The sequence below is a fragment of the Phoxinus phoxinus genome, assembly GCF_949152265.1.
Source record: "Phoxinus phoxinus genome assembly, chromosome: 14".
Classification (NCBI taxonomy): Eukaryota; Metazoa; Chordata; class Actinopteri; order Cypriniformes; family Leuciscidae; genus Phoxinus; species Phoxinus phoxinus.
The window spans coordinates 22,428,856-22,451,330 of NC_136889.1; the positions used below are offsets into that span (position 1 = coordinate 22,428,856).

A 22,475-nucleotide genomic window follows, 5' to 3' on the forward strand; every position below is an offset into this window, starting at 1 on the left:
TTTAAATGTCAATACACAAAGAAGCTACATTGATTTGGGAATCTGTATTCGGTTTAGCTGCTGTTTTCAAGAGTTTTACGCAGCATTATTGGAAGGACGGATCACGGCCACACAGACACAAATCTGAAACTCAGACAATGACAGTAGCCCAAAGGGAGAAGGACAAAACAAACCCGTCACACATAGTCAACAATGTAGCTGCTTGTAAAGGAGGGGTAATTGAAATGCAGCGCTTTAACAGGGGGGGAAATTAAATATATAGACTATATATATATATATATATATATATAAGAGCTTTTCTGTCCTAGTGGAATCATCCGATTAGCTTATCAACACAGCGACACGCACACTCACACTTATCTATTCTGTATGTAATGTGTCCTTCCTTTCCATGAAGAACAAGAGTGTATTCCCTCCTGGGCCATCTTTACCAGACCGCCCAGAACTCTGAAAAATGCGAAACCCTTATCAGCAGGTCTGAAAGAGGACAGTCTCCAATCTCCCTCCTCAATGAGATAGACACGAGGAAATGCTTACAAGTCCCCCAGGGTGCTTTGTTTCGGGTTTATCCTCAGCTGAACCTGTTCTAAGTGGGACGTGGCTCCTCTTGTTGACGTGCCGCAGCGCACGGAGACAAAGCTCACTTAAACTTCATTTGAACAATCAAGAAGCTTGTGGTTGGGAGAAAGAATGATGTGACAGGGTTATGACAGCATGCAGAGTCATGATATATTCGCTCACTGGGGTGCTAAAGGGTAAAATTAGCTTTTGAATGCAAGTCTATCTATCTATCTATGTATCTATCTATCTATCTATCTATCTATCTATCTATCTATCTATCTATCTATCTATCTATCTATCTATCGTCCCATCCATCCATCCATCCCCTACCTACCTCTCTCTGGTAATAAGATGCGCTTTTGTCGAACGGATCACAAGTGGACGACGCTAAATACAGGTGTAAACAGGATCTAAAACGTTTTAAGGTTGTCCACTTTCGACCACATCCAGAGGCAGTTGAAAACACAATCGACCGGATTTCTTGCGTGGAGTAGACGCTCATGTGGTCGAATGGGTTCGAACAGCCACAAAGACCGACTACTCTCCACATACTGACCTAAAGCCGAAGTCGCACTACACTTTGAGAAAGCAAAATTTCTTCGTTTTTTTATAAACATTAATTCAACATATGTGACCATGGACCACAAAACCAGTCACATGGGTCAATTTTATGAAATTTGGATGTATACATCATCTGGAAGCTGAATAAATAAGCTTTCCATTGATGTATGGTTTGTTAGGATATGACAATATTTGGCCGAGATGCAACTATTCTGGAATCAGAGGGTGCAAAAAAAATCGAAACATTGAGAAAATCGCCTTTAAAGTTGTGCATTTATGTTCATGATTGTGCTGCATCCACTCACAAAAATAAATGTTTTATATATTTACGGTAGGAAATTTACAAAATATCTTCATGCAACATGATCTTTACTTAATATCCTAATGATTTTTGGCATAAAAGAAAAATCGATCATTTTGACCCATACAATGTATTGTTGACTATTGTCACAAATATAACGGTGCGACTTGTGACTGGTTTTGTGATCCAGGGTCACATATAACAAATAGTAATACACTCAAAATGTAAAAAAATGTACAATCTTTACTTTACTGCAAAAATGTCGTTCTTTTAATTCAGCCAAGAGGTCACGTCATGACGTATCGATCTTTTACTGGTCACACGTCTTCACGTGATGTGAATTTGCAGGTCAGAGTTCACCAAACTTCAACCTTGCGTTTCCGGTGCATATGAATGGAAGTCAATGGAACGAAAAGTGTAGTGTGACCGGCCCTTAACGGTGGAAACATGGGAAGTCCGCTAGCCAGACGGGATTTAAACTTTGTCGGCTGAAGATCTAAGTTTGGTTTGAAGACAAAAACGCACCTAGCACAATGTTCTTTCGCCATTCCTGATTTCTAACTCACTCACTGCGTTCGGCGTGATCTCGCGGCTTTCAGACCTGAAAAGAAAGTTGCTGCTCTCCCTATGTTTTTCTGTCATATCCGGTCACATATTATGTAAAACGCGTGAACTTATTTCATCCATTATTTTGAAAGATTTGAAAATCCCAGCAAAAAAGCCCATGCATTTACCCACCCGTAGACCCACCCGCTCAAAGAACTTAGGACAGAAGTGGTCGAAAGTGGACAAAAGAGACGGATTAAAATACCAGGTGCAATTAAATGCACTTTCATCTTACAAACTGAGGTGAAAGAACACTTCCCATGACATTTCCCAGAATGCCTTAAAGACCCCATGTGGTGAAAATCAAGCTTTTAATGGTGTTTATATGTCTATAAGGTGTTTTTTATATGCTTTAAGACAAACCATGTGTAAATTCACGAGTCAACACCATTGCTGAGTATTTTCTCCTTAAAACTGCAGTAAACCGAAGACAGTCTCTAAAACACGGTTTGAAATCGCTGGTGTTTCTGACATTGCAAAGTACCTTGTAGCCAATCACGTACAAAGTTTGTTGAAAAAACTTTTACATATGTCATTTTGGTGATCAAAGATGAGGATTAAAAGGATAAAATGATTGACTACAGTGGGACTTTAACATCATTATTATTAATAAATTCAAATCATGTCAAATATTCATCTGATAACATTGCAGTGGCCATTTTGTGGTGCGGTGGCTATTTTGGCTGTTTAACTTAGAAATATTTCCAATTTGTTGGATAAAAATGTATTCTACATATGAATGGCCATATTTGGTAAAAAATAATAATATAGTATTATTTGTTTAGTCACAAACTTCATAACAATCCTTTCTTGTGTGACTATTTAATTTAAATTGCAATCTACTAAATTATACTTCCTGTCATGCCAATGAAACATTCCTGTTATACGTTCCTACAGTTCACACTCATTAAATCCAAAATCTTTGATTCTTAAATTCGGGATCATGCTCAGTCTTGTTAGATAGACAGCTCGCTAGGTTTTGCAACAGAGTTCTGTCAACATAATTCCCTCGTGGGTCTTTTGTTTGAGTGTGTTACTGTATGACAGCATCTCTAAGCAGATGTCATCCAGCTAATTACACAGATTGGTTTAATTGATAGCACACGTAAAAATAAGGTCAGTTTCATGGGCTAATTCTGCACTTTGTCTTTTCCAGGGGCCCAAAGGAGATGAAGGAAGGATGGTGAGTGTTGCTTCACTCTGATTTGTATTAAATGGTCCTCGTCCCTTCTATGCCAGTGGATTGAGAGAAACAGGTCTGGCCGGCACTCGCTTTCTGGCTAGTCTCCATTAATCACAGCTCCTGGCTCAGAAGTAGCCCGAGAGCAGCCGAGCACAACAGTTTAGTCACACAGCATTCTCAACAACAATAGGAGTGATCAGGAATGCCGCCTAAATCAAATTGTCGCCGCATATTCCTCTGCCTTTGGGGGATGTTGTAAACGCTGTACGTGCACACACACCCCCAACAAAAGCACATGCACATCAGCGACGGACCCCTACAATAGCAGCAATTCAGCTCCGACAGGCAAAAAGCTGGCACTTCCTGTTCTCACGGGTGCAATTTTGATTTCGATTTTTTTTTTGTTTTTTTTTTGGCGAAACGATTTTTCTGCGCCATGCTAATTTGACATTTGAATAAATGGTCCCAGCAGTCTCCAGCACTGTGCTAGAATTACACCCATCTGTCTCCAGTCGATCCTCTTTTTTTTGGTTCCATGTAGGTCTGCGCTCTGTTATACATGGCAATCTACACGTGCGACAATTACTGTCGCAATCCGTTAACATGGCGCCCGCTGCTGTCCGTCAGTAGCGACTGAGGCATGAGACGAACATAATGTACGACGCTAGAGCGCAGATTCTTCAGCGCTCCGTGAAGGGGTTCGGCGTGGGGTAGCAGCCAATCACTTGGGGTTGAATTACGAGCTGCTCTGTTCACGGCGAACTACGTGTGATTTATTAACGTGGCAGGCTGAATGAAAATGGAAGGGGGAAAGTAAATGCTTTGTCAGGATGGTAATGCGACAGAATTAGAGTTAACGCGGCGCTCTTGTCAGGACGAAGATAAATTTGTGGTTTTTAATTGAAATAATCAGTGACATGCTGGAAGAATGGCGTTTGGTGTTTGTTGGGACGCTAAAATATATTACGCACATGTTCCCCAACCAGTTTGGTTGCTAAACCGTTGTGATCTGTTCCGTCAGTCGGAATACACTAGAAATACATTTTGAGTTTTATGCACTGAAGGAAACAGGAAAGACAGCTTTCTAAAGATATGTTTTATTCTCCAAAACGTTGCTGTGATACAATCATTTAAGGATATTTCTTCAACTTTTCAGGCACTTTTATGTCCTAGGGGTTGATCTTTATTATATATATGTTTAATTATTTTACATTATTTATATATATATATATATATATATATATATATAGGTAACACTAAAATTGACTTGGAAACTTTTTATGATGCTTTCATCACTTTCCAAATTCCATTTATGTACAGATTGTAGACCATCCATCATATTTTTACATTTTGAAATCATTATAATGTTAACAAAGAGTAAAACCCTTCCTACACACACACACACACACACACACGCACACACACACACACACACACACTCACACACGCACTGTGTAAATGTGTGTAACTACATTAATTAATACATAACATTTCAGTTACTAAAAGTAATTGGTAACACTTTACAATAAGGTTCATTGATTAACATTAGTTAATGTATTAACTAACATGAACTAACCATGAGCAATACATTTGTTACTATTTTAGTTCATCTTTGTTAATGTTAGTTAATAAAAATATAGCTGTTCATTGTTTGTTAATGTTAGTTCACAGTGCATTAACTAATGTTAACACATATAACCTTTGATTTTAAAAATGTATTAGTACATTCTGAAATTAATATAGAATTAAATTAACTAAGATTAATAAATGCTGGAGAAGTATTGTTCATTCTTAGTTCATGTTAACTGAGGTAGGTAACTAATGTTAACTAATGAACCTTATTGTGTTACCAAGTAATTATTCATTTTGTTCAAAATTAACATTGTCCCAAAAATGTCACCCCAATCCAGTTGTAATTTGGTCAAATTATCCAAAAAGTGTTATTTAATTCTATTTATGTATGTAGAATGCATAAAATACTAGCTTTTAAATTAGCTTTAAGTTAAGATGGTTTACTTATCTCTCCGCAAATTCATTGCGACTTCTGACCCAAAATGACAGCATGCCTCTCTGCTGCTCATAACCAGCTTGTTAGTTGCATTGGCACTTTTACTTAGTCACTCCCCAACTCTGACACACACAGACATGAAGGTGTCTGTGCCGAGCTGGAATGTGTTTCTTTTATTCCAGGGTGAGCCGGGACTGATGGGATTACCGGGACTAGAGGGGCTGCCAGGTGCTAAGGTAAGCCCGTTTGAATGAACCGTGTCACTGGACGCTCTCACACTTTCCGAGCGTCCCAGATTACACACAGCTTCCAACAGCTCAACCAAACGTTCCACTCTGTACCCTCACGATTCGACATGACATTGCTGTGTGTGTGTGTGTGTGTGTGTGTGTGTGTGTGTGTGTGTGTGTGTGTGTGTGTGTGTGTGTGTGTGTGTGTGTGTGTGTGTGTGTGTGTGTGTGTGTGTGTGTGTGTGTGTGTGTGTGTGTGTGTGTGTGTGTGTGTGTGTGTGTGTGTGTGGGCTTGGTTTATTATGCATTGTGGGAACCGAATGTCCCCACAAGGATAGTAAAACCTGAGATCACCTCCATTGTGGGGACCAGCCAGCGGTCCCCATGAGGGGAATGGGTTAATAAACATACTAAATTATATATTTTTGAAAATGTAAAAATGCAGAATGTCTCCTGTGATGGTTGGGTTTAGGGATAGGGGCAGTGTAAGGGGATAGAATATACAGTTTGTACAGTATAAAAACCATTACGCCTATGGAATGTCCCCACAAGGATAGAAATGAAAGCTTGTGTGTGTGTGTGTGTGTGTGTGTGTGTGTGTGTGTGTGTGTGTGTGTGTGTGTGTTTGACTGACAGAGAGATGAGGATAGCGGATAGACATAATTGATTCAAACATTGTTAGTATTCTAATTTCACCGCAGTGCTTAGTCAAAGCACTCGAGAGTTGAAGAGAAAGACCATGAACACGAGAATACTAGAGAGGGTAGAAATAATAGGGTTCATTAATGGAGCCCACAGAACTGTCCAACCGACTGTTTCCTCCTGCACGTATCAGAGCGCTGGTGCATGGAGACTCTTTTTCGAGACAGCTTCCTCCTTTGAGCGGCATCAAACTCGCCCACTCTTCCCAGAAAGGACTTGTCAAGATGTAGTCGCAGCATTTTGCGTGCTCGCCGACTCCACAACTGCCACGAGGCTGCCTGATCTCAAGCTGTTTATTTGCATGCTGTGCCCCAAAACTTAAAAGCAGCTCATTAATTCCTAAAGTCAGCAGTGCGCATATGGAGGAAAGAAAGCAGCTCACACACACACACACACACAGAGAGAGAGATACTCTGAGAATGATTTTGGAGGACTTGTCAAGCACAGTTGGTATTGAGAACAGAAAGAAAAGCAATCATTGTGTTTTGCGACATGTTCTCAGGCGTTTTTGCATTGAAGATTCGACTTACATGAGTATGTTTGTGTGTTGTAAGGGTGATCCTGGGCTTCCTGGTTCTACTGGTGTTACTGGTCCTGCTGTAAGTCATTCTGTTGTCCTTTATCTGCTTTCGGATGACACTAATACACATTACACTGTATATCGTTTAGGCAATAAGCTACAAGCAATAAAGTTAGTAATTAATAAATAAAGCCTTCAGCCTTCATTATAGTCACACTTTTCACAATGTCAGTGGCACACATTTTCATGAAAACCCCATTTATTTGGCATATTTATTAAGTGCTGTTTAATGCATATTCTAATTAATTCACACACAAAAATAGTTTGAGATCAACATACATTATTAAGCTAACTTTAATGAAAGCTAAATATAGTAAATATTAACTGTATTAAGTAAAATATAAATAAATTGGCTAATGATGAATAGTGTGCATGTTTTCCATATATTTACATTTATATAGTTTACCTTTACATTGCTTTTACCTTTGTTTGATTCTTAAAAAATACATGTAATCATTAGAAAATCTCATTATCAATATTACATTTCCATTCTGTACATGCTTTTATTAGCCATAACATGAAAGTAATTATCAGCTTATGAGTATTGGTGCAACCCTATACTTTATGCTAGAAGATATACTACACTCACTGACAAGAGTAGCAGATTTTCAGTTGTAATGTAGCAGTTCATATGTGATTATTTTGCATTGAAGCTGTAATATTTAGCGGTCCGTCACAAGATGCATGTTTATATCGCGTGTGAATTTTTCGATAAAATCAGGGCGGGTTGTAGCTGTGTCCCCAGCCTACAGGTGGTTTAAATGGACACCAGGTTTGAGGTCTAACTCTTTCTCTCCTTGTTTCTGTGAAGGGAAAGCCAGGTCCGCGTGGTGAGACAGGGATCCCTGGAGAGCCGGTGAGATTTGCTTTGTTGCTTGTTAGCTGCTGTCAATCATACGGCAGGTTTTGGCAGCAGGATGATGCGAGACTGATGATGTCCCATTTTCCCTCTTTGTCTTTCCACACAGGGAGAACGAGGGCCTCTGGGAGAGACTGGCTTCCCTGGACCCGAAGGGCCTCCTGGAGCCCCTGTAATCAATCTTAACATTCACTACACATGTAATCTGTAATGTGTACTAATGCACACCTGCCTGTACAGCTGGGGTTTTCAAATATATTTATGATAGGACCTCCAAATATCATAATCCCCTTATTAGGGACCCGCATCCTAAAATGACGTGATTTCAGCTTGTACAAAAGCGTTCATGTTCAAAGTGAGATGGGAGTTTTATGAGAGCTCATACTTGTACCACATGACCACTGCAGATTCATTTAGCCTATTGAAACGCATAATTCCCAGTTTGAGAACAACTCAGAATATATGTCATGTGCTTTCATCTCGAGACTACTGTATGACATGGCGTGAACGCAGCAATATATACAGACAAGCTAAAACAAAATGAGGTAACAAGAAACCTGTGGATAGATATAATCACGGGAAACCAATGAAACAAAAGGACTACAAAACTAGACACAGGAAACTAGAAATACAACATAAGAGTCCAAACAAACATTGAACATGTAGCACACTGAATTTATATGTGTGTGTGCGTGCAAATTCAGTGTTCCAATGAGCACAAATATTGAGATATACTGTATGAGATGCTAGAAAACCCCGTTCATAATGTTCTTTTAGCAGTTTCACGGAAATGAAAATGAAAGACAGGTTTCACCTCAGAGTAAAACAATAAAAAATGTATACGTAATGATAAGGTTGCAATTTTTAAAAAAGCTGCAGTTCTGAAAAATAAAGTTGCAATTGTGAGATTTTCAAATATGCAATTGTGAGATGAGAAGTACAATATAAATGATTGAGAAATATTATGTAATGATGAAAAGTTGCAATTGTGAGAAAGTCACACATAACTATTTAAATAACCTGAAGAGAAATGAATAGAATAACACTATATGCAATGTTTTATCAAACACTATTATTTGTTTAATTTATTTTTTTTGCTCAGATTTTCAGTGGACCCTTTTGTGGCCCCCAGGGTTCCCTGAATCTACCTGTAATCTACCGTTTATCTGAACCTGGCTGTGATCTACTGTCCATAACATTTAGTTCCCATTAGTTTCCGTCCTCTGTTCTCAGCTCTGTGATCTTATAACAGATTGATCCATCATTTGATCCAGCCTTGAATTGTAGACCAGATTTAATTAACTGATTACTGTGCTGATTGATTCACAGTTTGACTCGCTGTGGATTCACAGTTCTGACAAACATTCTGTTGGGGTTTATTTTCCCTCCATCCTTGATTTCCGCTCACTGCCCTGTAGTTTAATGCAGTGTCTAGGCTGTTTCTAATTAAAGATCCCAGAATGCTGAGACAAAACATTGTAAACAAGCATCAGAGATATTAATTCGCAACTGGATATATACAGGTTTTGATCGGCTGAATTACTATGATTTCTAATATGGTGTGATGGAGCGGCATTCACCAGAGCTCCGTGTTGGGTTCTTCTCTATAAACCACAGCAACTCTTTTCAGCTGTAATATCTCACTTCATAGCACAGAGTAATCTCTTCATATATTTCTCAGTTCTGTGGTGTTAAACCCGGCTGATTTGTGCTGTGGTAATGAGTGCAGTCACTGGGGTAAACATTTGATTGGCTGTCTCAGTGAAGAGACATCGGTCTCGTATAATTGCTTTGTTATTCGCACAGCCATAATGCCTTCAGCACCTCCGCTGAATACACAGAATTCCCCTGAGGAACTCCTGTTTCTTACAGGTGACGTTTAACGATTTATTCCTAGTTTATCCAGCTCAGTTCCTAATTGTTCGCACTTAACCTTAGTGGAACGGTGCACGCTAAGCTAACTACAGATACAATCTCGACTACATCAAAGTTGACACGTTGGCTCCAAGACGTATTTGGATACTTTAGACGCAATTAAAAAAACCATGAATGTCATTGCATTAGATCATACAAAATATCAAAGCAAGTGGCTTTTTTTTATTATTTTTTAACAAAACAGGGCAAAACTTTTTCTTTTCTTTTTTTTAAATCCAACTGCACTGATGAATCAATCACAATATGACCAGGATTTTTGATTTCATATTAACATCTGATTTCTATGGAATTAGTTTTCCTGAATACATTTCAGCTCTTAAAGGGACACTAAATAGGAATTACTCCCATCTAGTGGTGAATTCGTATTTTGCATCCAAACTAATTTTGCTCTCCAGCGCCTCGCTTTTTCAAATGTGCATTGCATCTACGGTAGGCGATATGTACCAAAAAGCTTTGACAGGATGTCTTCTAATAGCACTTCGTCGAGGGGCGGTGTTTTGAAACATTGTTATTCATAAAAATAAATCATGAGAACATGAACTTCATCACTGCTTGTGCAGGAATTGTAAAATCTTTTTTCTTATTAACTGAAGTAGCCTAACGCAATATTTTTACTCTAATAGCTTATCTTTCCCCACACATGAACTGTGATCATGCAATAACGTTAACTTTACATCGCGATGCTGAGCTACAGTGAAATGATAGAAAAGACATTTTCTGGGATAGCAATTCGCCTCATTCGCGCAAACTGGAGTAGAATGAGGCTTGCGTCTACCGCGCTAAACACCGCGCCGCAGGACCTCTAGATGCGTCTTTACATTGAATTCACTCGCGCCAGACGCTCAAGAGTGAGTGAGTAATCATTTTAAAATAAAATTGACTTTAATCAAACCACGGATCCGTGATAAGTTTTGTGATCCGTCTGTTAGCACTATGATCACTTTGAGGGGAGGATAAATTAATCCCCACCGGGGATAAAAATAATTAAGCAGATACAGTACATTGACCAGAAAGGGGGAAATCCCACGCATGTTACATTCTATTTTTGACTTTTTTGGCGACGATGTTTTCTTCTCCTGTGGCTTGGCATATGTATGGTCCATAATAACAATGCAATCCAGACTTTTAAACTTGCCGGTGCAGTTTCAAGCGCCTCTCACTGCTCTGCACCTGCGTTTCTGCTGGTTTCGGCTGGCTCTGAATGAAAACGCGTTGTGGAAACGCGTTGGCTTAGTACTTTTTGTCCCTCTCTGCTATTATAGTTTTGCAAGATGGCGGAACTACATGGAAGCCTCCGTGGACCTACCCGTCCCATGTATATAAAGATAATTAATTCTTCATTTATAAGGATAAGTCAGATAATTGGCCGAGGTATTTGTACACCATTGAGGACATATTTATGAATAAAAATATTGATTTTAGATAATAAAATACCTAAAAAGATACTTAGTGTCCCTTTAATGTGTTTATCATCACAAAGTACAAATGAGTGAGTTTAGTTAATTGTGACTCTCACAATTGCAGCATTATTTATCATAATTGCATCTATTTTTCAACTCTTTCTGTTAAATTTCTCATTTGCAATTGAATACCTCAGAATTGCAACTTAATTTTTTTAGAGTTGCAACTTTTTAGAATTTCAACTTTTTCAGAATTGCAATTTTTTCTGTCAATTTGTCAATTTTTTTCCATTTTCCCTTCCGTGAAAATCATGAAAGTGCTTTTCTAATATCATCCTAAAACATTTGTGCTTATTGTAGCATCTAATTATGGAAATGATAAACAATGCAAAGTTGCTTTTATTGCAACAGTTTTAGTATCATTGAGATACTATTATAGTTTTTATTAATATTTTGAATCCGTTTTTTCGAAGTTTTAGTTATTTTGTGTTTTATCAAGTTTTTTTATTCATTTTTATTTCATTTGGATTTTATTTTTATTTTACCACTGAAAATGAGAAGTGTTTGGCTTTGCAACTAGCTGAAATAAAAAAATGAAATAAAAAACATTTATTTTATTTCAGTTAACATTTATTTTATTTCAAGAAACAACAAAAACAATTGCTTTTACGGTTTTAGTTTTAGATTCAGTTAACTACAATTACCTTGGATTGCAAAGATTGATGGGAATGTTCTGTCTCCTCCGCAGGGAAGGCCGGGAAAAGATGGAATTCCAGGCTATGAGGTATGTGAGTGCACAGTATATGCTTTTGAGAGAGCTTTGGCTTCAGCTGTATAATGTTAGTAGAAAATTAATGCTTTTACTTTAATGCATTCAGCATCTAATAACTTGTGCCTTAATATTTTGCCAGCGAGTTAGAACAGTGTAGGACAAAGGCTCGGTTCTGTGCTGGTCTATGTTTATCTCACTCTGTCTCACTCGATTTCTTTCTTTCCCAAGCAAATAAAAGCCCAACACCAGTCATTAGTCTTGTAAAGTTTTCAATAATAAGACCGCTTACTCACTGCTAATGCTCTCCAGTGTGGATAAAATCTTGCCCATGAGCCATTAAATCATGAATAATGCATGCGATCACTAATTAAATGTCCCCTACAAACAGGGTTTGTAGTTTCGAAAGCCTTGTCACGTAAAAAAAAAAAAAAAAAAGTTGTGTTCTCTGATGCCTTGTCACAACAGAACGCATGTCTACGACAGAACTGTGTGACAAATCGCACTTCTGCACTTTACAGCAGCAAGCAGACACATCAGAGAGCCGCCAACACACGAACGCACATATATAGACGCCTCCGTCAAAGACTGACAAATGCGGTAAATACAGCATACATCTGTAGATCTTAATGAGGTGAGCGAGAAAGAGCCGAGGATGAGTCAGAAGTCAGCTTGCTCAGCGGACATCTTGCTAGTTGGAAGTATTATTTTTTCAGTCATTTCTCCCATAGGGATTTCAAAAATATATATATTTTAAAGTGTTATAAGCCATGAACTAAGCCAATCAGCTACAAGGTGAATCATAACATTACAAACTTTAATTTGAAGCAAAAAATTTTTTGAAAATTGACAAGACTGTACTTGATGGCTTTAGTGAGGGAAAGAACTAAGATCCCATGAAGCATTGCAAACAGCATAATTGAATTAAAAACAATGGAGAAATTTACAAATGTTGATTATATATATATATAAACATATTTTAAGTTTATTGCAAAATATGCTTATATATTTAAATATTTGAGTGTACAGGGGACTCGATTATGTAGTTTGCATTGCTTCATGGGAGTGTGTGGGGCTAAAGAGATCTTTTGGCACATTTAGCTTGTTTCGATTCTCTGATTGGTGGAACTTTCTGTACAGCATCATGGGTAATGTAGTTTTTCACCATGAATTCCGATGTTAAGCAATTATTTGAAAACTAATTTGAAATAATGTGGGCTGATGGCTTTAACAGAAGCTAATACTATCAATTAACAACCTCGTAGCTCACAGTAAGGCTGTCTTTAAAGGTTTATAAGTCGTTTAAAACCAATTTCCCTATGGAGAAAATGAATGGAGTTTTTACTTCTGGAACCAGACTGTTGTCACACTCTATTGGCGTAGAGGTGCGTCCGAAATCACCTACTGTCTTAGTAGGCACTAGATTTGAATTTGAACTTACTTAGCGAACATTAAAAAAAGTATGTTCTATAGTATGAATATAGTATATAATGCGGACGTACTACATTCGCCATGTTGTCATTATCACGTGACCTACCAGCGTTAGTAACGTCGTTTCACTGCCATTTTATAAATCCTTTCCCGTGGCCTCATGGGATAGTAAAGTGTCCATCGAATGCGCACTTCAGAAGTAGTAGGTCATCCGGGGACTTTTTTTCCGAATACTATGAATTCGGACATACTACTCTATTCGCGTAATGATTTTCACATGCTATATATTGAGGAAGTATTCGATTTCGGACACAGTGTAGGTTTAGATGGTTAGCATGTTCAAGTTAGCCCCTGCTGGTTTATTCGTTGTGTCCAGTGTTGTTTTAGTATTATGTACTATTATTGTATTTATTTTAAGCTTTAGTAATTGCATGTGCTTTTGTCAGTTGTATTAGTTTTTGTTTTTGCTTTCTGTTTCTATGTAGCTTTAATTTCAACTTTTAGTAATTTCAGTACTTTATTTTGTTTTGAGATAGGTGCCAAAGGCAACATTTCTAATTTGCATATAAGTTTTTTAAGTTTTGGTTTTATTGACACATTTTGTATATTTTATTTAAGCTTTATATTCCAATTAACCAAAATGATTTTAAATAGTTTTAGTTCAAAATGACCTATTATAATTTAGTCTTTAGTGTATAATGTTGCTGTTTGAGGTCTGCAAAGTTACAAAGCACAAAGTCACTCCACATGGAGTTATTCTCTATATCAGTAAGCACTGTTTCTGAACTCCCTCGATTGTAGTCTTGAGTTTCTTCCTGTGAAAATACACATTTAATTTCATTTAAATAATTCCTGCCCAAGGCATACGCAGAACAAAAAGCTTAAATATGTTGTCCAATCACAGCACACTGGTCCTGCCGACCAATCAGAGCACATTGAGCTTTTCGGAATTTGAAAAAGGCCATAATAGGTCGTCACCTTTGACACTAACAGCACTGGTCGTCATTCGTGACATTATTTCCTGCATTTCACGTGAGTTTTGTGGCTAACTTGAACTGACTAAAAACAGCTTGGGAGCAAAACTGAGCTCCCATGACCAAATATGGTAGAATCTAAACCGAGATTTTCGACAACTGGCCCACCTTTCCCCCCTTTATACCGTCTCTGGATGAGTCAAAGGTTCAAACGGGTACAGATCATCGGGAGGAAGTTCACTGGCCTTATTTTCACTTTCATTCACGTCACTGTCTTCTCAAATGGCACGACTGTGCGTTTGCAGGGTGTTGGACCACTCATTGAGAATTTTCTCTATTCTCTTTCCCGCCCCTCCATGCTTCGTTTGTGGATGGCTGCCTGTCTCTTTCGGTGGTGCAACAGTGCCATCTAGCAGGAAAGGAAGTTTCTCGGTCCTCTCCGTTTCATACTTTTCCATCTCTTTTATGGCAGGGGCTGAGGGAAACACAATTCAGTGGGCACGGTGATGGCTTTAAGCTCTCCTCATCAGGAGCCTGGGAATAGAGAGGAGGAGAGAGAGTGTTAGACATTGATGGGGGTGTGGATGAAAGCAGATGGTTGTGGATGCTTTCACAAAGTGCCGCCCGCTTTAGAAACGCAGGCTAGATTGCATTTCTTTTTTTGCTCGGCTGCTGTAATCCAGCAGGAGAATTTGATACAGAGATGTTCCCTGAGGAGCCAGTGGGAGCCGTGATGCGAGAGAGGAGCAGAGATAGATGGGAAAGCAAAGGGAGAGTGGTTTTGGAGTACAATGAGAGGTATTTCTCAACAGAGCCCTCTCAGAAGAGATGGAGAGAGAGAGAGAGAGAGGAATAAGAGAATGAGAGATCCAGAGGTTCACGGCTTTGATGAGTTGGGAGTGAAAATGGTCATTTGTAAAACCACCGAGCTCTTTCGCTCTGCTTTCGACTGAATAGCTGGAAAAGTTGGGTCATTAAAGCAGCCAAATAATTTCATTCCGCTAATGCAGTTTGGGAGCAGTCTATGAAAAAGAGTGCGGTTTAGCTTGTCTATATGTATGAGGGTTTACTTTGGGGACCAAGAAAAATGTGCCTAGACGTTTGCTAAATCTGACAGAATCACCTTTGGAGACTTTCTCAGTTTGAAAACAAAATTGAGAAGCTAATTTTGTGTATGTATAGTGTGTGTGTGTGTTGGTGTGTATGTATGTACTGTGTGTAAAATGCAAAATTAACCATTAGATTATTTTTATGTCCTGTGACACCTTCCAATTTTTCTCACTTTACATTTTCACAGGGAGCCACAGGCAGACCTGGAGACAGAGGCACTAAAGGAGAACGGGTACGATTTTCATATTTTGTTTAGATGGATCACATACAATATAAAAGTGTATCAGTGTGACCATCATTTGTGTGCCAGAAAAAAATTGTATGTGTCAGAATACACCTGTTCAATATTTAAATTAATAATGTTTTTTTTAAACGTTTTGTTACCCAAGGCAAAATCACTGTAGTGTAATTAGGAATCAGGAAGACAAGAAAACCATAAAAAAACATCCCTAAGATATCAAAGTGAACACATTTAAAATCTATACCTCTATTAGTGACTAAAAATATCTAAGCTGCATGTACAGTAGCAGTTTTGATTATTTTCATCATGCATTGAATGTAATACAGCCAAAGTCTATTATCAGTTAAGGTTAAGGCAGCTCCCAATAGCCAGCTTGTGTTCTGTGTGTTGTGATGTTATTTATATTCTGGCTGTGGCTTTGCAGGGAGATCAGGGGATTTCAGGAGAGAGAGGAGTCCAGGGAGAAAGAGGGAAAGCTGGAGACAGAGGGCCCATTGGTCCTCAGGGGCCGCCTGGTGAGAAAGGAGAACCAGGCTCACCTGGATCTTCAACAACACCGGGGACCGTCAATCTGTTGGTATGCGCAATATCCTACTGTTACAAGCCATAGAGACAGAATGTAGGATTTGTGAAATCAAAGTTTTAAAACACTTTCTATTTTGAAAGACTTATGAAAAGATTTATGGTTTGATGGCTTTCTTTAGGGCTCTGCTAATGCTGAGATATATACACTACCATTCAAAACTTCGGGGTCAGTTAGATTTTCATTTTTTGGGGGGTAGATATTTATATTTCAAACAGATGCTGTTCTTGTCTATTCATCATAAAATACAGATTTAAAAAAAAAATCATATTCCACAAAAATGTTGATATTAAGGTGTGCCCTGATTGGCAGGGTCCCTATATAGTGTTCACTGCTCCCCTAGGCATGGGATATCTGTTGAAGTTCACTTCACTTAACAAAATGCGTTCATTCAGAACATCCTGCAATGTTATCAAACACAGATGAAACTCAAGTTGCTCATATTAGAGGAATTTAAAGGGGCCATGAATTGAGAAATCTAAATCTAAATCTGTGAATGTCTCAGTATAACATTATTTGTTTGTTCGGTACATTTCATTGTGAATTCTTTGGTAAGTCAGTCGCATTTTGGCATAAGCTTTGCAAACAGTCTTTTACTGTAAGATATGGACCCGACCGTAATGCCACAACATGTAAGTAACTGTGTTAATTCTAATGCCTGATCTGTGATCAGTGATTTCTGATATGATTCATGTTCAGTCAGACGTTCTTTGTCTCAAAATCGTTTATTGCGTCAGTAAATTAAGCCAGTGACGAAATGGTCAACTTCACATTGTTTCTCTAAGCAGCATGAAAATAATCAGTTATTTTAATCATGATTGATATGTACAGAAAGCGATCAAAGAACACTCCCTTTATAATCGCTGGAGCTGTCAATCACACAGCAAGAGTTTATCAGTGACTGAGTCTGGATAACTCCTGTTATAATCAATGACGCTGTCCACACTCTTATTTACATCATGTTTAAACTGTTCGTTTTGATGAAAGCATTGGTAAGAGTGCATAAATCTAAATGCAATGATGAGATCACTGCATTCATGCGCTCAATAGACCTATATGTGATCGGCTACAATTTCATACGACAGGTGTAGATCTAAATATAATGCTATAATCAACACTGTGCACGATTAGTTAATCTCGACATTTAATATACATGAGTACAATACATCCATATAAATAATTATAACTTTTCACTTAATCTAATCTGTCAAATTCAACAGCCCTAATATGAAAATAAACATACTTTTTTATATTAAATATGTATTTTTTTTTATTTTATTTTTACCCATAATTATGATAGTTGACTGGTAAATCTCACATCTCACGCACTTTACACCTGTGAACAGCCGCATAAAAACACAACTGCTTCGGATTGCCCCCCCCCCCCCCCCCATTCACTATTCGCTACATTACTCAACAAATATAGTTCACTTGAGGAAATTTTTATGAACTTGAATGAAAGCGAGTGAGTGAATTCGGACACTGAGTGCGTCGGAAGGGTACTCCAATACGTCCACTATGGTTTCAGACACCACTTCAAGTGGCTTTCCCTCAAATAGTGCCCTATTTAACTGCATATATATTTTGATACATTTTAATATAATTTCAAAAATTTCCATTGTTTTTTTCTGGTAAATATTTGTTGATCTTGATAATAATTTTGATTTTGTTATTATTTACATTGGTATTTTAAATGTATTATTTACTGGCAAGTTATGTTTTAATAGTAACATTAATATTAACATTAATATGTTAATATTAACAATTTCATACATTGTAAAAAATCATGATGAAAATCGGTGTATAATAGAGCAGGGGTTTTTTTATATTTGTATTAATAGTATTTATTGTAAGAACATATTTTGTTGAAGGGTGTAAAAATAAATAATAATTTAAATTGTTCCTATTATTTCATATATTCGTGTGTCAAGCTTTACAAGGTTAAGGAATATTCACATCAGCAGAGATTTACAGCAATAAAGCAACAGCTAATCATTGGTTTGTGATGCGAGTTTGCGTTTAGCAATTTGAAGTCACATCAGTGGTACTTTACGTTTTTGACTCAAGACAAGTACATCCCATTTGAAATCAGATTTTCAGTAGCTGTGGCCAGTGGCGCAGCCACTCAAATAAACTTTAGGGCCTTCATCAGCATGAACACCCACTACAATCAACTGTACCGCTACTCCATAACCTCCAGCAATAAACCCTGTCAGTGACTGCACACTCTTCTAGAGGTGGAGCACATCTTTGACCTCAGTAAAGATCCGGTTGCTGGCTTTTCTCCCAATCTGCACCAGCCTCTTGGCCCCCATCCCGAATCCATAACCGCGGGGTCACCCCACGCTGTTCAGAGGGCAACCGTCATTGATTGCTTTGTTGTGCATAACACACGCGTGAACACTCCAGAATAAATAATTAGTAGCTCTGCATAACAATAATTACCCACACATGTTCACGAACCCATTAGCCTCTGAAAAGCGCAGGATGCAGCAAATAGCCGCCCGCTGCGATGCCTATATCCAACGCTCAGTCCCAATCAAACAAACTCACGGGAGGGATTTTTAGGAGTGTATTGTGTGTGTGTGTGGCGGGGGTGGTAGGATATAGTAGCATCAGGAGCTCTACTCAACTCCACCTCTGTAAACCACACACACACAGAGCAGCAAACATTAATGTTCTTTGAAGGAGGGCTGTTGTTATGGCAAGGTTGTGAGGGTTTTAAAGGAAAAGTTCTGTTATTATTTATTCAATCCTCATGTTGTTCCAAGTCTTGCTTTTTTATATAATGAAAATGAATGAGAACAAAAAAAAAGACACAAAACTGGCAAAAGAAAGAGTGCTGAACCAATACGCTGCTATTAATAAAAAGTTTAGGGTCAGTAAGATATATATTTTTAAGGAAATGAATACTTTTATTCAGCAAGAACCCTTCAAAAAGTGACTAAAGACATTTATAAGATGATTTATATAAGATTTATATTTCAAAGAAATGCTGTGCTTTTGAAATTTCGGTAACACTTTACAATACTAATTTGTTAACATTAGTTTATATCGAATTGAATCGAATGTGAATTGAATCGAATGTGAATCAAATGTTTCAACATTGATAATCATATGAAAATTTATTGAGCAGCAAATTAGAATTTAGAAACTTAGAACAATTAGAAAATTAGAATAATTTCTGAAGGATCATGTGACACTGAAGACTGGAGTAATGATGCTGAAAATTCAGCTTTGCCATTACAGGAATGAATTACATTTTATAGTATATTAAGATAGAAAAGAGTTCATTTACAACATTGCTCTTTTTGCTGTGGTCATGATCAAATAAATGCAGCCTTAGTGAGCATAAGAGACTTATTTCAAAAACATAGAAAAATCTTACCAACCCCAAAAGTCTGTGAGGATAAGGATGTTTTGTGATCTGAATAAACTGAATTACTGAAAAGATTTTTCTTCTTCTTCATGAATCAAACATCACGACTTCCTCCTTGAAATCTTTTGAGCGTGCCAAGATGAGCAGTGCGGATATAAAGTTTTCTCTTTTTTCCGTGAATGACACCTTTGATTATGTTTGCAAAAAGAAAATCATGCTAAATTCACCAGAACCCTCTCAAAGCAATCATTAGTGTTTTTTTTCCAAGTTCAAATGCATGAAATCCTTTGCTTTCACCATTTTCAATGTGTTTTTTTTCTTTGCACATTTAGTGCTTTATTGCTACCAACCTTGTAAAATCGCCCTTCCTTGACACTGTCTGCAAACACTTTCTTGTGGAAGTCAAAACCATGCATGACGCTTATGTTATAATGTATGAGGAGCAAAACATTTTTTACCTAGCTTTTGTGTGTGCCAGGACTCTTTATGAAACCGTAGTAGCATCTGTTCTTTTCTATGCTGTGATATGTTGGGGTAGTGGGATTTCTGAGAGGGATAAAATAAGACTCCTCAAAATGATTAGGAAGGCTAGTTCAGTACTGAGGTGCTCTCTGCCCTCTGTAGATGTAATGGGAAAGAAAGGATGGTAAGGAAGTTGTCTTCCATCATGAATCATAAATCTCACCCCCTCCATAAAACTGGCTCATTTAGCAATAGACTTTTATCCACGTTGCTCAAAAGAGAGATTGTGGGCCTTATTTTAACGATCTAAGCGCATGGTCTAAAGCGCACGGCGCAAGTGCACTTAGTTTAACGACGGGAAAAATGGTCTGCGCGCCCGGCGTATGGTCTAAAAGGGTTGTCCCTATTCTCTTAATGAGTAACGGGAGTGTTTTGGGCATAACGTGCAATTAACCAGTCAGAGTCTCATCTCCCATTCCCTTTAAAAGTTAGTTGTGCTCGCGCCATGGCAGATTCGCTATTTACGCGGAATTTGCAAGCGGAAAGACTGAACGATTCTACAGAGAGGAAACGGATCTGCTCGTGCGCGATGTTAACACTAGAAGTGCCAGAATTCCATAACTACTAGAACTGCCACAAGCGGTCATTTTGACCGCTAGATTCCAAACTCTATATCTTTAATGATAAATACCCAATTGAGAGATTAATGCATTTATTGTAATAGGATATCTTTCCATATCCATTCAACAAACTCAGAACAAGATAATAACAACTAAAAGTATCTTATTTAATTATAAAACATTTTATTTTAATATAATAACAGAGAAAATAGTCTAATAACTCGTATAGAATAGAGAATATCTACGTAAATAGGTAGTCAGGTATTATTAGCCTATTTCTTATCAACAAATTTAATCTAATATACTTTTTGTTTGTAGAAAATAGCATATATGCAAACACTCAGGACCACTACTGACCTTTCTGTTGACAGTGAGAGAGACAAAGGTCAACCGCGGGAAATGTAACAAAAGAATACAGCGAAATTCACTGCGGTCAATATGACCGTCTATGGCCGAAATAGGTAAATATGTTAATTTGTTTTTGTTTTTGCCGTGTGTGTAATTTATATGAAAAACATTTTAAATGAGAATACAGACACTTTTAGGAAAAGTCCGGTACCAGCAGGATTTTATAAATTTTTTCAAGAAAGTAAAATTCTATTCTAAATGGTCAAAATGACCGTCATGACCGTTCTAGTGTTAAAGCGTGATTCCACCATATCTTTATGTACACAATATTGATCGTTCACATTGTAATTACATTGTTAATATTTGGCATGTTTGTGTGCTGCTGTGTGTCCCTGTGTGTGTAATAAGCAGAGTGTACACGCGTTGTGCACCCGCCTATAGACGCATATTATTACTGCGTCCTTTAAATAACAAAAAAAATTAATACTGCGCCATTGACTTTAGACCAGGTTTCAGTTGCATCAAAATAGCAACGCGCCAACAATGCGCCTAAACACCTCGTTTTCAGACCAGCATGCCGATGGGCGCACAAATAGGCACAAATGCATAGCTATTTAAACAACGTGGCGCAGGACGTGAACATGATAACTGCGTCAGGCTGAAACTAGCAAAAAACACTTGCGTCACACCTGGCGCCGCATTGCGGGTGTATGATAGGGCCCATAGAAACGGTTTCATCAAAGTTGATCATGATTTGTTGTATCATGTGCTATTGTGTCAAACGTGTTTGGTTGGTGTAAATGTTTTTATTTATCTTTATGTATTTAACGTGTAGTATGTGTTGCTGCTGTGACATATGAATCATATCAAATCAAATGTCGAAGCCCTGACGCAAGTCACGTTAAAGGGGTTTTTAGACTGATCGCTGAGCTTTTCAACAGCCTGAAAGTGCATTAGCGTTCAGGTTGTGCTCGCGCAGCCCGAGGCACTGAGCGTCGCAGGGGCCTCTGAGCGTTTGACTGAATGGCCTTGAACTGGGAAAGGTATGTTTTTGATTAGATGGAAGAGGTTTGTTTTCCTACGAGATGTTCTTCAAAAAGTCAGGCCTTCTCCCGCGTAGAGCAGTGATCACGAATGGCGGGATGCTTTGAGGAGAGATGGTGATTACGCCATTATGTGTCATCCATCCCTTCGCCTCTGAGAACATTTCTCGGCATGAATAAAACATGAATCACTGCCTTTTTGAAGCTGCACTTTTTTAATCTGCAAATCATGTTGTGCTGATTGTTTGTTTTCCCTCTCTGTCTTGTTTTTTTTTTCACTTTCGTTTCTGTTTTCAGGGAGATAGAGCTGCCTTGGAGGAAATTAAAACATTCATCCGAAATGAAGTATTGCGCGTATTTGAAGGTACATCATCCGCCGCCACTGAGGTGTTTTCACCAGTAGATGAGGGTTTCGGTTCTTTTCATGTATGTTTGTGACAAAACTTTGTTAAGACATTTCAAAGGCACTTGTCAACATTAACAGTAATGCAAATGAGCTCTTTACCAGATGGGCTTCAAAAACGAGAACAGTTAAGATATAGTGGAGTGACTTTTAATGCATTACCAGCTTGCGTTTTAATGCCAGCTA

General features: G+C 38.0%; 1 protein-coding gene across 5 annotated transcripts in view; it reads left to right on the forward strand.

Moving 5' to 3' along the window:
- The window catches only part of LOC307011088 (uncharacterized protein), a 180,938-nt gene that overhangs the window by 152,463 nt on the left and 6,000 nt on the right, over nt 1–22,475 (forward strand). For all 5 annotated transcript variants that reach the window (XM_079636408.1, XM_079636409.1, XM_079636406.1 and 2 more), the window contains 9 exons: nt 3,186–3,212; nt 5,403–5,456; nt 6,707–6,751; nt 7,544–7,588; nt 7,701–7,763; nt 11,675–11,710; nt 15,398–15,442; nt 15,876–16,028; nt 22,184–22,250. In XM_079636408.1, the coding sequence (XP_079492534.1) occupies nt 3,186–3,212; nt 5,403–5,456; nt 6,707–6,751; nt 7,544–7,588; nt 7,701–7,763; nt 11,675–11,710; nt 15,398–15,442; nt 15,876–16,028; nt 22,184–22,250 (535 nt within the window). The remainder of the gene's footprint in view (nt 1–3,185; nt 3,213–5,402; nt 5,457–6,706; nt 6,752–7,543; nt 7,589–7,700; nt 7,764–11,674; nt 11,711–15,397; nt 15,443–15,875; nt 16,029–22,183; nt 22,251–22,475) is intronic.